The sequence below is a fragment of the Crinia signifera genome, chromosome 12, assembly GCF_055691185.1.
Source record: "Crinia signifera chromosome 12, ASM5569118v1, whole genome shotgun sequence".
NCBI classification, from domain to species: domain Eukaryota; kingdom Metazoa; phylum Chordata; class Amphibia; order Anura; family Myobatrachidae; genus Crinia; species Crinia signifera.
Window position 1 is genome coordinate 83,885,051 of NC_139228.1, and position 18,446 is coordinate 83,903,496.

At 45.2% G+C, this 18,446-nt stretch overlaps 1 protein-coding gene across 1 annotated transcript in view; it reads left to right on the forward strand.

The window, feature by feature from the left end:
* The window catches only part of TEDC1 (tubulin epsilon and delta complex 1), a 30,645-nt gene extending 13,625 nt beyond the window's left edge, over nt 1–17,020 (forward strand). The window contains exons 4-8 of the mRNA XM_083167728.1: nt 7,612–7,770; nt 9,952–10,050; nt 11,142–11,228; nt 12,432–12,629; nt 15,630–17,020. Of these exons, the coding sequence (XP_083023854.1) occupies nt 7,612–7,770; nt 9,952–10,050; nt 11,142–11,228; nt 12,432–12,629; nt 15,630–15,983 (897 nt within the window). The 3' untranslated portion in view covers nt 15,984–17,020. The remainder of the gene's footprint in view (nt 1–7,611; nt 7,771–9,951; nt 10,051–11,141; nt 11,229–12,431; nt 12,630–15,629) is intronic.
* The last annotated feature ends 1,426 nt before the right edge of the window (nt 17,021–18,446 follow it).

Here is an 18,446-nt window from a genome sequence, read left to right on the forward strand (position 1 = left end):
ACTCTAGGGTTTTTTTTAGGGCAGGGTGCTGACCACCAGGCAGGGCACATATATAAAAGATGGCATACTCTGCTATGTCCATTACATATTCTGTCGTAATGACAATTACACATTATGGCACACACTTTAATGCCTCTTATACATTATACCACACACACCATATTTACACATGATGGCATACACCGAAAGTTCACAGCGGAATGTCAGTTCGGTGCGGGGCAGCGTAAGGGCGCACAGTGCCACACACAAAAAGGGCAGGGTGCATTTGCAGGTTTTGAAAAAGGGCAGGGAAGAAACTTAGAGAACACTATCTATTATATCCTATTCATTCCAGTGATTTTCTAAAACACAACTGCTAAGCTAAAGTAATATAACATGAGATCTAAATACAGCAGCATGTAGCCGCTCTAGTGACAAAACCACCCTGGGAAATATACAGATGAAATATTCCCATTATAAGAGTTGTGATAATATATATATATTATATACTTTTTTTTTTTTTACACAATTTATTTATCTATATTTAAAGAATAAAAATTATAGGGTGAAGCTTATCAGGGACAAGGTGGGTCTCACACCTGTGGCGCCTTGCTGCACAGGCAACAGTACTGCCCACAAGTAAACAGAGCTCTGATGGCCATGAAGCTAATTTGCATAATGACATCATCGCTCAACAGCACCACCTCTGGTAGATGCTTAAACTGCCTGCTTAACATAAGTGAATGCCTGATAAGAGAAGGAACCCCCATACCACCTGGGACCAATACCAGCCTCCTATCACAGGGGCAGATGTAATAAGCAGCAGCCAGTCATCTCCTAACTGTCATTTTCCAAGCACAGCCTGTATCTTTACAGTTGGAGACAGCTGGATAGTTGGAGGAAAGTTGGTCTGATGTGTGGCCAGAATTAGGGTTTGGCACTTGTTGGAGGGTTAGGCTGAAAAAGGGGATGGGTTAGACCCTTGGTGGAGGATTAGGTTTAGGCAGCAGAAGAGGAAGGTTAGGGTTAGGCACTTGGTGGAGGGTTAGGTTATATAGCATAAATGTGCTGATGGTGTGACGCTCTGGTGTCACAAGATGGTTATATAGCATAAATGTGCTGATGGTGTGACGCTCTGGTGTCACAAGATGGTTATATAGCATAAATGTGCTGATGGTGTGACGCTCAGGTGTCACAGAATGGGTTATATAGCATAAATATGCTGACGGTGTGACGCTCAGGTGTCACAAGATGGTTATATAACATAAATGTGCTGATGGTGTGACGCTCTCAGGTGTCACAAGATGGTTATATAGCGTAAATGTGCTGATGGTGTGACGCTCAGGTGTCACAAGATGGTTATATAGCATAAATGTGCTGATGGTGTGACGCTCCGGTGTCACAAGATGGTTATATAGCATAAATGTGCTGATGGTGTGACGCTCCGGTGTCACAAGATGGGTTATATAGCATAAATGTGCTGATGGTGTGACGCTCCGGTGTCACAAGATGATTATATAGCATAAATGTGCTGATGGTGTGACGCTCAGGTGTCACAAGATGGTTATATAACATAAATGTGCTGATGGTGTGACGCTCAGGTGTCACAGGATGGATTATATAGCATAAATGTGCTGATGGTGTGACGCTCAGGTGTCACAAGATGGTTATATAACATAAATGTGCTGATGGTGTGACGCTCAGGTGTCACAAGATGGATTATATAGCATAAATGTGCTGATGGTGTGACGCTCAGGTGTCACAGGATGGTTATATAGCATAAATGTGCTGATGGTGTGACGCTCAGGTGTCACAAGATGGTTATATAGCATAAATGTGCTGATGGTGTGACGCTCCGGTGTCACAGGATGGATTATATAGCATTAATGTGCTGATGGTGTGATGCTCAGGTGTCACAAGATGGTTATATAGCATAAATGTGCTGATGGTGTGACGCTCCGGTGTCACAAGATGGTTATATAACATAAATGTGCTGATGGTGTGAGGCTCAGGTGTCACAAGATGGTTATATAACATAAATGTGCTGATGGTGTGTTGCTCAGGTGTCACAAGATGGTTATATAGCATAAATGTGCTGATGGTGTGACGCTCAGGTGTCACAAGATGGTTATATAGCATAAATGTGCCGATGGTGTGACGCTCAGGTGTCACAAGATGGGTTATATAGCATAAATGTGCTGATAGTGTGACGCTCAGGTGTCACAAGATGGTTATATAGCATAAATGTGCTGATGGTGTGACGCTCCGATGTCACAAGATGGATTATATAGCATAAATGTGCTGATGGTGTTACGCTCAGGTGTCACAAGATGGTTATATAACATAAATGTGCTGATGGTGTGACGCTCAGGTGTCACAAGATGGTTATATGCATAAATGTGCTGATGGTGTGACGCTCAGGTGTCACAAGATGGTTATATAGCATAAATGTGCTGATGGTGTGACGCTCAGGTGTCACAAGATGGTTATATAGCATAAATGTGCTGATGGTGTGACGCTCAGGTGTCACAAGATGGTTATATAGCATAAATGTGCTGATGGTGTGACGCTCAGGTGTCACAAGATGGTTATATAGCATAAATGTGCTGATGGTGTGACGCTCAGGTGTCACAAGATGGTTATATAGCATAAATGTGCTGATGGTGTGACGCTCAGGTGTCACAAGATGGGTTATATAGCATAAATGTGCCGATGGTGTGACGCTCCGGTGTCACAAGATGGATTATATAACATAAATGTGCTGATGGTGTGACGCTCAAGTGTCACAGGATGGATTATATAGCATAAATGTGCTGATGGTGTGACGCTCCGATGTCACAAGATGGATTATATAGCATAAATGTGCTGATGGTGTGACGCTCAGGTGTCACAAGATGGTTATATAACATAAATGTGCTGATGGTGTGACGCTCAGGTGTCACAAGATGGTTATATGCATAAATGTGCTGATGGTGTGACGCTCAGGTGTCACAAGATGGTTATATAGCATAAATGTGCTGATGGTGTGACGCTCAGGTGTCACAAGATGGTTATATAGCATAAATGTGCTGATGGTGTGACGCTCAGGTGTCACAAGATGGTTATATAGCATAAATGTGCTGATGGTGTGACGCTCAGGTGTCACAAGATGGTTATATAGCATAAATGTGCTGATGGTGTGACGCTCAGGTGTCACAAGATGGTTATATAGCATAAATGTGCTGATGGTGTGACGCTCAGGTGTCACAAGATGGGTTATATAGCATAAATGTGCCGATGGTGTGACGCTCCGGTGTCACAAGATGGATTATATAACATAAATGTGCTGATGGTGTGACGCTCAAGTGTCACAGGATGGATTATATAGCATAAATGTGCCGATGGTGTGACGCTCAGGTGTCACAAGATGGTTATATAGCATAAATGTGCTGATGGTGTGACGCTCAGGTGTCACAAGATGGTTATATAGCATAAATGTGCTGATGGTGTGACGCTCAGGTGTCACAAGATGGATTATATAGCATAAATGTGCTGATGGTGTGACGCTCTGGTGTCACAAGATGGATTATATAGCATAAATGTGCTGATGGTGTGACGCTCAGGTGTCACAAGATGGATTATATAGCATAAATGTGCTGATGGTGTGACGCTCAGGTGTCACAGCATGTTTATATAGCATAAATGTGCTGATGGTGTGACGCTCAGGTGTCACAAGATGTAATATATAGCATAAATGTGCTGATGGTGTGACGCTCAGGTGTCACAAGATGGTTATATAGCATAAATGTGCTGATGGTGTGACGCTCAGGTGTCACAAGATGGTTATATAGCATAAATGTGCTGATGGTGTGACGCTCCGGTGTCACAAGATGGTTATATAGCATAAATGTTCTGATGGTGTGACGCTCAGGTGTCACAAGATGGGTTAAATATCATAAATGTGCTGATAACCATCCTGTGACACCTGAGCGTCACACCATCAGCACATTTATGCTATATAATCCATCTTGTGACACCTGAGCGTCACGCCATCAGCACATTTATGTTATATAACCATCTTGTGACACCTGAGCGTCACACCATCGGCACATTTATGCTATATAACCATCTTGTGACACCGGAGTGTCACACCATCAGCACATTTATGTTATATAAACCATCTTGTGACACCTGAGCGTCACACCATCAGCACATTTATGCTATATAACCATCTTGTGACACCTGAGCGTCACACCATCAGCAAAAAAAATAAAATCAACTTTTAGTAAATAAAAGTATACCCAGGATTCGGATTTACAAAGGGCTGGCATACAAAAAGTACTATATTGGATTATTGCATAGTATGACTTGTTATTACAAATGGTATACATGGTATATTTCCTTCTCTGTTCAACATGCACTTATTACTCCCATTCTAAAAAAACACAATTCTGATCCAAACTGTCTCTCTAACTACCATCCTATTTCTCAGCTCCCATGCCTCTCCAAGCTACTTGAGAGACTTGCCTACACTCGCCTCACACACTTTCTTAACTCCTACAACTTATTGGACCCTTTTCAGTCAGGCTCTCGCTCTCAACACTCCACAGAGACAGCACTGACTAAAGTGGTGAATGACCTGGCCACTTATTCTTCTAGATCTCTCAGCTGCCTTTAACACTGTCGACCACTCTCTTCTCATACAAACACTACAATCCCTAGGTCTTCAGAACATAGCCCTTTCTTGGTTCTCTTCCTACCTATCTAATCGCTCTTTCAGTGTTTGCTTCTCTGATTCTACCTCTTCACTACCTCTGTCCATTGGAGTACCACAAGGCTCAGTCTTCGATCCTCTGCTTTTCTCAATCTATACCTCCTCGGGAAACTAATCTTTTGGATTTCTATCTATCCTCCCCGGAATTGTCACCATCAGTATTGCTCCGTGTCTCTGAATGTCTTTCTGCCATTTCATCTTGGTTGTCCTCTCGCCACCTCAAACTCAACATTTCCAAAACAGAATTAATTATATTCCCACCAGCCAAGAGTAGTTACCAACCCGATATCTATATTACTGTTGAGAACACAACAATTAATCCTACTCCACCAGCTCGCTGTCTAGGGGTCATCCTTGACTCTGAACTGTCCTTCATTCCTCACATTCAATTTGTCTCTAAATCATGTTACATCTAAAAAACGTATCCAAAATCCATCCGTCCCTTACACAAGACACTGCAAAAACTCTAATCCATGCACTCATTATATCATGCATTGACTATTGCAATGGCCTCCTTACCGGTCTCCCTAAGAAAAGACTTTCACCACTACAATCCATTTTGAATGCAGCTGCGAGGCTGATCTTTCTGGCTAGATGCTCATCGTCTGCTGATCCGATCTGCCAGTCCCTCCATTGGTTGCCTGTATATTACTGCATTCAATATAAAATACTTCTACTTACATACAAAGCCATCACTCTGACTACACCGACTTATATCTCTTTGCTTATCTCACAATATATCCCCACCTGACCTCTCCGCTCTGCACAAGATCTGCGCCTCTCGTCACCCGACCTCTCCGCTCGGCACAAGATCTGCGCCTCTCGGCACCTAACCTCTCCGCTCTGCACAAGATCTGCGCCTCTCGTCACCCGACCTCTCCGCTCTGCACAAGATCTGCGTCTCTCATCCACACTCATTACTCGCTCCCACTTACACTTGCAGGATTTTTGTCAGGCAGCACCCACCTTATGGAATGCCCTTCCACGCACACTAAGACTCTCCTCTAGCGTCCAAACTTTTAAGCGTTCCCTGAAAACTCACCTCTTCAGGCAGCCTATCATTTTCAGGACCTCACACAACCTCCAGTAGCATTCTTATCTAATTGCATCCCATCAGGACTTTCTTGTAATCTGATGGGACTGCCATGCTATGGAATTCTATCCTTATGTATCCCTCCCATTATCCCTATAGATTGTAAATTTGCGAGCAGGGCCCTCCTACCTCCATGTCGGTTTGTATTTACCCAGTTTGTTTAATCACTGTTGTTTCTAATTGTAAAGTGCAACGGAATATGCTACGCTATATAAGAAACTATAAATAAATGTGTGTGGGTAGGTGGCACTCGGCAATATGTTAGGCCTATCTTCTGGCACTGTCTATCTTGACCAAGTTTAAATCAATGTAGTTTTTGGATTGAAATGGAGGGGGGGGGGGGGTGGGCAACACAGGGTGAGCGGGTCCCCACTGGCGGAAGTTACGGGGCAGGAGAACAGGAGGCAGGGCAGTGATCGAGGTATGTGGGCATGAGGGGTAGTAAAGGTTTTTGGCTGTTGCTGAGTATGGATAGGCATTGGTGCAGACGCCATCGATGGTTGGCATTGATGGCGATTTTGCACCCTGCCATCGATAGTAGTAACATATTACTTGGATAACCATCGATTGTTGTAGCTATCGATGGTCATCCATTATATCTGACTGAAAAGGCCGTGGGTCAATCAGAACTTGGTGGCGGGACTTCCGGGTGTGGGGGGCGGAGCTATGCTCCGTGTCCCAGCACCTTAAAAAAATTTGACACTTGATCGGTTCTCCTTTGCCATCGATGTAGGGAAACCATCTGGTCCTCCCACATTGATGGCAAAAGTATGCAACATCGGCCATAAACCATCGATTATTTGAAATCATTGATGGTTGATGGGCATCCCTAGAACTGGAGGAGGGTGGGGGACAGTATGCAGCTCCCGGCAGTGGGTAAGCGTCTCCTCCCACTGGGAGGGAGTGAGCGTGCATGAGAGCAGGAGGCTGTATAATAGTGGTATGTGGGCAAGACATTGATAAAAGTTGTGGCGCTGGTGCAGAGGACCGTGGGGTCACTTCTGGCAGTGGGGAATCACGGGAGGGGGGGAGTCTCGCGGGGGGGTCGTGCGAATCGCGGGAGGGGGGGAGTCGCTGACGCTGTGTTTCCCACATACCCCTATCATGCCTTATAGCCCAGCCTCCTGCTCTCATGCACCCTAACTCCCACCCACTAGGAGGAGGCACCGTCCTGTACTCCTCTGCTGTCATGCTGGACCCTCACCCACTGGCAGAAGCTGCACAGTGTCCCCCACCCTCCTCTTTAGTCCCCCTTATGCCCACACTACCCAGCCTCCTGTTTTTCTGTGTTGTGACCTCCAGTGGGGAGCCGCTGACTCAAAAAACACCCTACTATACTATTGCACACACACACACCTCAACAACACGCACGCACACCCCCCACCCCCCCACACCCACAAATGTCACTGTACCCTCCACACTATCAATGTACATCTTACTCTGTAACCGCTTTTTAATTAAACAAAACAATGCACACCCCCTTCCAAATCATATGCTCTCTATATAACACATTTCACCTATAGCTCAAGTTGCAATACAGGGCATCTTTCATACAATTCTAACCATATTTCATACAATACAAACGTTCATAAATTAAGGGGGCGCAGCCCCTCGCGCCGGTGTGAAGAGCGCGATGAATCACCTAGTATATACAGTGTGTGTGTATATATGTATATATATATATATATATATATATATATAATTTTTTTTTTTTTTTTTTGCTATTGTCCAGGTGTATAAACCATTACATAAGTGTTTTTTTTTTTTTTTTTTTTCAATCTTCTAGTGTTCTTATGATGAAGCCTTCAAAGAAGTTAATGGTACTTTGCCATCCACTAAACGCAATTTAGATATCCGATATATTCAGTGGTTGAATGGAAAACTGCAACTCTGCAGAAGAACGTTATATGCTGGTCATATGGAAGAATGTGCTATTTTATATAAGGTACAGTACTAGTTGTATTGTAGATTACAATTGGGAAGTTATCCCTGACCCATTCACATTCAGTAGGAGACTCCGCAGTGGCAGGACGGGTGTCACATGAGTGAATGTGGGCGGTTTGTCTCCACCCCTGAGGAGCCCTCTAGGTACATATGTCCTGCTGTTGCATGTGGTTACAAACGGATACTATAAATGACAGTATACCTTTTTAGAACCAGTGTATATTCCTGTACAAGTGCTGCAGTCAGCTCCTAACTGCCATGTTACACATTTTGTTTGTAAAATGGCAGGAGCTGGTTGGTTGGTTGGTACCTTATAACTCTCCAACATCTGATATTTCTATCTCCAACATCTGATATTTCTATCCCTATACATTTAACGGGAGGGTGTTGTGTGTGTGTGTGTGTGTGTGTGTGTGTGTGATGTGAGAAACCATAAACTAATCAGCCTGATTGCCATTCACACTAATTGATTTTTATAGATTTTGTAAACACTGGGGATTCTATAATAGGTGATATAATGGTGTGTACACGCAGTGAGATTCCTTTGCTATTCGACTTAAGATATGATTGCTATACAATCATTGCTTACTCTTGTGCTAGTTACATACAATTCATTGCTATCTACATTAAATCTGCTCTATATAGTCATTGCTGCACTGTCTATTTGGCTTTTTGATGTCAGCTGAACAGGAGCGTGCAGAGAGTCTTGGAAAGACCAAGTCACCGTGCACCAGTACAGTCCATTAGTGACGTACATTTTGTCCGCGGTTGTTGCATTAGATTTATTGTTTTTTTTTTTTTATTTGGTGTAAAAAAATAAGGAATTTTATTATCTGAAGGGGCATGCTATTTTTATTCATGTGCTTACAGCACATGAATATATATTTTATTTAAAAAATATATATTTAATTTTTACACATAACAGCCAGCAGGGGGCCGTGAGCCGCTCATTACATATTCATATATTCACTGCTCCCGATCATTACATATGCATGATCGGGACCAGTGCTAGCGGCTCCTACCCGGTCCCCTGCTAGCTCTTCTGGGGGGGGGGGGGCAGCTTGTGCTGCCTAGGTCCCTGGGAGCCCTCCTCCCCCCCCACATACATTCTGGGGCAGGCAGGGAGACTTCCATCTCCCTGCCTGCTGCCATCCACCGGTTTCCTGCGGCATCCGCCGCAGGGGTTAAGATTCGCCGCCAGGGGCAGCGAGCCATTGCGACATTGAATACGGTGACAGGGAGGGCTGGCAGCGAAGGCTCCAACCCTCCGGAACACGGTGACAGTGCAGCGAATCCTAAACAGGATTCGCTGCACATGCCAAATTTTAACATGGAATTTGCCTCTGGGGGCAGTATTCATTCTCAAATGGCAAAACCATGTGCACTGCAGGTGGGGCAGATGTTACTTGTGCAGAGAGAATTAGATTTGGGTGGGGTTTTTCTTCAAAGTGAGATCTATATTGCAGTGTAAAAATAAAGCAGTCAGTATTTTCCCTGCACAGAAACAAAATAACTGACCCAAATCTAATTCTATCTGCACCTGTTACATCTGCCCCCCTGCAGTGCACATGGTTTTGTCCATCTGAGAAGGAATTTGCCTCTACGAGTGAACTAGAATAAGGCCCTTGGTTTGAAAAAAATGACAGGTAGGAGCTGATTGGCCAGTTACCGGTGATCAAAACTAGACACTTTATCACTTCACCAAGCTTAATAAATCTGCCCCACAGTAAGTTATTGCACTTTACTTTTAGTCAGTGTTTAAATGCATGAGACCCTTAGGGGCTGATTCGGTTGTGGCAGGCACCCCCTGCTTGGCATCTATACTAATGGGCGTCTATAGGAGCTATTCAATTGTTCTTCTGATCAGACACTATTTAGCCGTCAACGTGTCTGTCTGGGACCGGCGTAGCCGTGTACTGCTGCTGCACCTCTTGATTGGGTGTCTACAGTCTGGGTTTGGGCACCCAAACTAAGAACTTTAAAAAAAAAAATCTTGCAGAAGGCTGCGAAAAAAAATGTGACTGTTGCAGCTTCCGGACATTTGAGAGAAGCAACCATTGGATTCCTCTGATAGAACGCCCATTTCTGTGTCAGCCCCTTAGTTGCGCTCCCTTTTTATCTTTATGAGTGAGCAACGTTAAGTATGTCCATTACTCGTTTGTGTAATCATTGTATTCTTCAGATTCATTCCTCCACCCAAGGCTGTCACATTGACCCAACCACCAGACATTTGTCAATTATGGAAACAGAATTAGTTCGACAACCGAAAAGCTGCAATAAGGTAATTACCAAAAATAAATTACATACGGTTATTTGGTCGACAAGCATTGGGTCAACAATCAAAAGGTCAACATAGGCTTTTTCTCTGTTTATGAGCCGACAGGCGGTATTTCATACCCTACCATCCACTAGGGTGTGGTGGGAGAATAAAGTAGTGTGCCGAGCCTGAAGCATGGCGAGCGCAGGCAGTACACTTTAACCTGTGTCCATGTCGACTGTGTCAACATTCGGGTCAAATAAACATGTCAACCTTTTGACTGTCAACCTTGCCCATGTCGACCTAATGCTTGTGTCCACTTAACGACCCTGTCAACCTAATCCATGTCGACCTAGTGGTGTCGACCCAATGAATGTTGACCAACGTTTTGTGACCATACCCAAATAAATAATGCAGGATGAAGAATGAGCTGGCCACGTACGGGGGAACAGAGAGGGTGGTAATGGAATAATATGAGGATAAATCAACTTTATAAAAAATAGTTTGAATATGTTATTAATGTTGTCTTTTAGCTTGTAAGGTGCCACAGTGCTCTGCAGCGCCACACGGTGGTGGGAACAAAGCATGCATAACACAAAAGCATATAAGGCAGTGGTTCCCAAACTGTGTGCCGTGGCTCCCTGGGGTGCCTTGGGACACTTGCAGGGGTGCCCTGAGTTGGTGGTCCAGGACCAACTCAAATTATTATTGGTTAATTATTTATGAGCAAAACCAGTGCTGGTGGCTGCCAATCATAAAATGTGTACAAACAGAAGCAAATCCTGCTCTTTACCACGTAACTGACCCTAAGAATTGCATATAAACCCTATCTAATTACATTTTTTTGGGCCTAGGGGTGCCGTGAAAAAATTCTGATACTCTAGGGTGCCGTGATTCAAAAAAGATTGGGAACCCCTGATATAAGGTATACAAATGCAAAGGCTGGTCCTGAGATAGCTTAACCCATGGGGTGACCTGGCCTCTCTCGCTGCGTGACGTGCTCGGCGCTCATTGAGGCACACCGCGGCGTGTGTGCTGAGCGATCTGTGCAGAGCTGGGTTTTGCCCATTGTATATGATCGTGTTGTATCCTCACTATACCATCTCTCACTCTAGTTGCTGCAGCCTGTAGGATCGGAGAATTCTTACTTAGAAGCCTACCTGGAATGGAAGCATCTAGAATCTGTGTACTGGCGATGGATGGTGAGCGTTCCGGCTTTGTGTCATAGAGAATAGACGTAAACGCTTCATCCTGCTACAGACGCTCTGTCCTCACACTTCACAATTAGATTTCTGTATTCGATACCTGGGCTGAACTCTGGCAGGAGAAGGGTTTCTGTAACCCTGTGAGTGCCAAGGGAATTTGTCAAAGTAGGTGTGAAACCTGGCAAACAAACATTATTAGTAACCCTTTGAGTGCCAACGATGCTGCGGGAGATCCTCAAAATATCTGTTATAAATGCCAGTGCCGCTCACAGCAACTGTTCTGTTTTTGGGTGCAATATTTAACTAAACTTCAGTTACTTGACTTGGCTGTACAGGTCGGGCCTCCCTTATCCGTGTATTCCAAAATCCGAAATATTCCGAAAAGCGTGGTTTTTCTGAATATTTTTGGCCATCCCCTTTTTTTTTTTCATACTTACCTCATCCCCCAATGTCCAAAACGGCCTCCGGGATCGTCTTCAGTGGCATCTCGGGTCTCAGGGGTGCGGGCAAACCGGAGATGTTACAGGCATGCTCTCGCAATGCACTCCTGGGACTGGAGATGCTGCTGAGGAGAATCCTGAACGGCGCTGGGGGACAGCGTGGACGTCGGAGGACCATCAGGGGACCAGGTAAGTATAATAAAAAATTCCAAAATCCGAGAAAAACCCTTTGGATAAGGGATACTCAACCTGTATCTGTACTTATTTATACTGAAGGAACAGTCGCTGGGAGCAGCGCTGGCTTTTTTAGCGGATCTTTTGAGGATCACTCACCGCAACGTTGGCAATCAAGGGGTTACATTTTATTCAACACCTGTATCTGCAATAGGAAAATATGTGTAAAGCCCCATAAACACTATGCAATTTTTTAAACGATATCGTTCAGAAGGGTCCGACCATATTCACTTTCCCTCTGTGCAATCCCAGGAAGCTACAAATAGGACTTAAACGTAATAAAAAAGGGTTTACGAGGAGACGGCGTCTACAATGGTCAAGAGAACCTGCTGAGATCTTCAGTCGCGGGACATTCCAACATGGCCGATAACAGGCTTGTTTGGTGATAACGTGAAAATGTACAAGTTACATGTAAAGGGTGCCGGACGAGTCGCATACCACACCCCATGTAAAACTGTGCACATATTACAATGTAATTCTGCTACCATGTTATAACTGACATTAGTGTTCTATCGTCCGTTAATAGGACACGGTGTTACAGTCTGCCTCTGAAGATGAGCAAAGCATCTCTCCTCAGAACATACAGAAGGACACGTTGGTCTCCAATGGTTACCGCCCCAGGAGAAGCCTTGATGACATCCAGGACCTCGGCCTACATATCCGTGGCCTGCATGACCAGCTCCGAGAGCTAGCTTCAGACCGGAACCTATTGTGGCACGAGCAGGTATACTGCCTCTTCTGGAACCTAGATTTTTTATATGATGATAAATATTTCAGATGTTTTAGAATATTTACTGTGGCAACCAGTGTGGCATATGCCATCTACACAGTGAATGCCATTCAAATGAACATACGTAGTTCATCCAATAGTAACTTTCTCCCCTTTCTATTACTTCCAAGTGTGCCAAGTTCAGCGTTAAAGCCCCCATACACACGTCAGACCTGATTCCCCTTAACGTCCCCCAGGAGGGCTACACAGGGTTGCCGACTTTATTAGTCTCCTCTCTGGGAGAAGCCCGGAGAGGAGAATTCCAGCTGCAGTTTGGGGGCGGTGCTTGTGCATGATGTCATTAAGCCACACCCCCAGGATGTAAAATACCCCAATTCACGGATCTCCGTGGAGGGGGCGGGGCTAAAATGATGCGATTGTGGACCCACGGATTGCTGCACTTAAATGCAGAGGTAAGGGGGAAGACGCCGCAATCAGGGGTTACTATGGGGGTCCCCTAGAATTCGGGAGGGCTGCCCACCTTTCTGCGGGGCTGGGAGGAGGACCCGATTTTCGGGATCTTCCCGGCCATTCCGGGAGGGTAGGCAACCCTAGTGAATTTCTAGCATGTAGGACTCCCAGGGAACTGCCAGTGGCGGGCAGAAGATTTCAAAACTCCTATTCAAATGAATGGGCAGCAGCTCTCAGCCAATCAGTGGCCACCCATTAATTTCCATAGGTTTTTTTAAATCTCCTGCCCCCAGATTCTACTTCCTGTTTATTAAGCACCTTCTAGAAGATAATAGATAGTATCTAATCGGTTGCCATTAGCAACATATTATCTGAACTAGAACTCCTATCTTAGTAAATGTACTCCTTTGTATACAAGGACCGATTCAGACCTGCTCGTAGCGGGGCCGAATTTGTCCCCGTCTCCGATGGTCAGGGTTTTCCGTATGCGCATGTGCACATCCCCGGCCCCTTCGCTCCAGGAGGGGCAGGAAGGGGGCTGAAGCAGGGGGACGCGGAGGCAGGGGTGTCCAGGCGGCAGGTCACGTGACATCAGCGCCCGCCCTGAATTCGGTGGATAGCGGCCGCTGGAAAAGATGCTAGAGAAGTCATTCGATGGTGAGCAACCATCGAATGGATTCTCCTCTTTGTATGCGAGAGGATGTGTTCACTAACACTTCCCCTCGCATACTAATGAGGGGATTCGATTGGCGGGGGGGGGGGGTTTGGACAGTGAACATATGCAGCCAAGCAAACAGGTCTGAATCAGGCCCACAGTATGGGCACTGAGTGCTGTAAATTAGTATTCCGGAATCATTTCCAGCTCAGCTTGCGCTCTGTATGCAGTCTGATTAGTGTAGTCATTGTTATCAGGGCCCTTTGTTGTCTCATTCGCAGTCACGTGTGATCCTGGATTCTGGATTCTCCCATCACTGAGGAGTCCTGCTGTGCAGCGCAGAGTATACACTATGGACCTTATTCTGGTTAACTCGCAAGGCTGCTAATTCCACCAGATGCCTCCCTGTGAATGCCGATATGCATACCCCCCCCCCCTCATCGCACGCCGCGTTCGTACGCACGGGCTGCGAATGGATGTTTAACATAATTATCCATTTGCAGGCTGTGGGGAAACACCCACCTCATTTGATGGTTGACGACCATCAAATGATGTGGAAGGTGCACGCACATCTAAGGTTACTCCGAGGTAAGCTTAGATGTGTGGGGGCATTCAGAAGGAAGTGGGCGGGCAGCTGACATCCGGTGAGGTCAGCTGCCCGCCCACGTCACCAGACGATTTCCATGGGAACGCCCATGAAACGCTGGCAGTTTCATGGGCGCGACTATACGCCGTCGCCCCCCGGCTGCAGCCTTGGGTGCCTGTACCCAGCGAACAGTCTGTTCGCCGTGGCCAAAGGCACCTGGCGTATGCACATGTAATAGTTAACATAGAATGTGACGGCAGATAACAACCACTTGGCCCATCTCGTCCAATAGGCTTTCACTAAGAGCACTTTAACGCTACGTCATGGCATACACCAGTGAGTACCCATAAGCATTGGAGAGCTCACCTCTCGATAGGTTAAGGTAGCAGTGAATACACTTTTGGGGCCACATGTAATAGGGCAATAGTAATCAGACAGTGAGAGATTTTCAGAGGGGTAGCCCATTTTTTTTTTTTTTTTAAAGCTGCAATAATTTATATGGCAAAATCAACCTGATTTTTCCGTGTACACGATTGCTGCTTTAAAAAAAAAATGGAAAACTCTTCCAAAAGCTCTTCATATTCTGATTCTCCCACCCTGTTACATTTGGCCCTTTTAGTCTGTGATCTACTTTGAAAGCTGAAAAGCTTTTTGTAATCTACTGTACATGGGTGTAACATTAACATGCGCAACAGACCTGCACCCAAAGAAGGGGGTATAGTGCAACAAAAGGGAAAATAACACATTACCCCCACAAAAAATAATATGGGCATTGTAATGTGTGGCATAATGTGTAATAGTCATTACTGTGTGTGTCATAATGTGATATGGGCATTATGGTGTGTGGCATAATGTGATATGGGCATTATGGTGTGTGGCATAATGTGTAATAGTCATTACTGTGTGTCATAATGTGATATGGGCATTATGGTGTGTGGCATAATGTGTAATGGACATAACGGTGTGTGCCATAATGTGTAATGGGCATTATGGTGTGTGGCATAATGTGTAATGGGCATTGTGGTGTGTGACATAGTGTGTACTGGGAATTATGATGGAATATGTAATGGGCATTATGGTTTGCTACATTTTATATGTAGAATACCATATTGCAACAAAACAATCATCTTTGTTATAATTTAGCTTTTAGTATATTACATTTTTGCCTTTGTTCTTTTACTTTTTTTTTTTTTTTTTATGTTTCATAATTCCAAATATCTGTAATGAGTTTATTAGAAATGTTCTTTTGAATGTAATGTTCTGTTCTCTGTATTCTTATTTTCTCCATTTTTATATTCCACAGATTAAAGATTTGGAAAGAGATCACAGTCAGAAGGAATTGTGCTTAACAATGAAAAAAATAAAGCAAGAAGTGAAGAAGAAACTGGAACATTTTAAACATCAAAGTGCCCGGGCGGACGATATACACGGATCATTCCGACTTATCTATAATGACCGCAAGCATCGAACACCCGTAGCCCATAAGGAGCACAGCGTGAGAGACCTTCATGCCACAGAGGTGATCACACTGCACCAGGCTGCCATACGTAACATGGAAACCGAGTATGAGAGACTGCAGGACCAGTGCAGGAAGAGATTGGATGACATCACTGAGAGACTGGAAGGGGTTATTTGCATCCCGCCTACAAAGTGCTGATTGGGCCCAGTTCAGTGTATTGTGACATACAGGGGCGCCGATAGGTTGGCTGGGCCCTGATAAAAAGGACGGGAGGGGCTTTTTGGAGGGTGTGGCCACGCCCCCTTGTGGAAAAAATAAGGGGGAGAGAGAGAGAGGGGGGAAAGACTGAGCAGCGTGCCCTGAGCTGGGGAGAAAGGCTGTGCTGCGGTGGCAGCCTCTCATCTCCCTACCCGGGCCCGCAAACTCTCCACCCCACCCCCAGTCCCCACCTGCTCCTACCTCCAATCTCTGTCTTCACAGTTCTCTCACTCCATATCCAGAAAGTTTGAAACATACCAGTGTCCCTGCAAAATTGCTTTCACTTTCTGTTACGACATATAAAAAAATAAATTAAGCACACAAAGTAATTTGGTCTGTCTACTGGCCTCTAGGGGTCACTGGCGGTACTGACCAGTGACTTGCAGCTCTTTACAGGTAAGATTTAATTATCCACATCATCCCTGCCCTATTGCAGCTCCCGGTGCCAGTTCTCTGCCACACGTGTACGAGGGTTCCGCCGCCGACCTGAATGTCCACACTGATGAAATGTCAGTATGTTCATTACATCGACCATGCCTTTCTCTGATATCGCTAATACAAGACCTAACACAGGTGTAGCCACGCTCACCATGGCCACAATATGGCTGCTAGCGCCCGGTTGGCGCATCAAGTCGCACCTGCAACACGGTACACTGTGCCAGGCTGCCGGCGAATGTATTTTAATGAATCACGGGTGCGAATTTGACACATGCGCACGGAGTGCTTTTGGCGCACATGTCCGAACTGTGACATGGAGGATTGGTGCAGCCGGCTACGTCTGTAGTTAGCACGGCAGCATTGTCCACATTGACCAGTTCTGAGGACATAGGAAACATCAAGCGGACCGCGTGCCTTTGTGTCAGCAGCCAGTTATTACTTGGACAGGTTTGGACTGTGTGAGGAAACCAGAGAATAGAAACTCCCCACAGCTGGTGCCAGTTTATGGGCCAGATGCACTAAGCGTTAAAAGTGATAAACTGGAGAGTGATAAACCACCAACCAATCAGATCCTACCTGCCATGTCACAGACTGTGTTTGAGAAATGTGAGGTAGGAGCTGATTGGTTGGTTCTTTATCACTCTCCATTGTATCACTTCTGAAGCTTAGTGCATCTGGCCGTATGTGTGTATGTATGTGTGTGTGTGTATGTATGTGTGTGTGTGTGTGTGTGTGTATGTGTATGTATGTGTGTGTGTATGTATGTATGTATGTATGTGTGTGTGTGTGTATGTATGTGTGTGTGTGTATGTATGTGTGTGTGTGTGTATGTATGTATGTATGTATGTATGTGTGTGTGTATGTATGTGTGTGTGTGTATGTGTGTGTATGTGTGTGTATGTGTGTGTGTGTGTGTGTGTGTGTGTGTATGTGTGTGTATGTATGTATGTATGTGTGTATGTATGTATGTGTGTGTGTGTGTGTGTGTGTATGTATGTGTGTGTATGTATGTATGTATGTGTGTGTGTGTGTGTGTGTGTGTGTGTGTGTATGTGTGTGTGTGTGTGTGTGTATGTATGTATGTATGTGTATATGTATGTGTGTGTGTGTGTATGTATGTATGTATGTATGTATGTGTGTATGTATATGTGTGTGTGTGTGTGTGTACCCCTAATCCTATTGACTGACATCCACAAATAGTCCAATGTTGTTGTTCTCTACATAACCTTCGTCTTACATTGTGTCTACAGACATTTGATCAGAGATCATGAATTAAGGGCAGGAAGCTGGGTAGGTGGTCACTAGGAAACACAACCTCAAGGAGGGGGGTCCCAAGGCAGGAGGCCATTAAGGTTCTCACTAGGCAGCGAATATACGCTGCCCAGCAAGCCGACCTGAATCAGACCCTAGGTTTGTTGGTCGATGCTCTGCTAACAATGTAATCTCTGTAACTATGACAGATCCCAAGAACATGTTTTAGATAAAAACTCTGTTTTAATGTTTTTCTTATCTAGCTGTACAATGCACCAGCAGAGCTCAGGCTGAAAGCATCTCACCACCCATAGGGGCTTATTCCTGTATCCACCATAATCCTTCAGGTGCTACAGACAATGGTTTTGTTGCTCCCAGCATGCACCTCTTTCAGTGTTCCAATCACCATCCACTCTGCAATAATAGACTACAGCATTAGCGCAGGATGACAGGAGTCTCAGGTAATCAGCATAGAGCAGTGACTGACGGCCTCAGGACGTATCCTTACTCCCACATCCCTACTCTCTCAGCCTTTCAGTGACCGGAGCACTCTACAGTTGGCATACAGGGACTGACAGCCTCAGGACGTATCCTTCCTCCCACATCCCTACTCTCTCAGCCTTTCAGTGACCGGAGCACTCTGCAGTTGGCGTACAGGGACTGACAGCCTCAGGACGTATCCTTCCTCCCATATCCCTACTCTCTCAGCCTTTC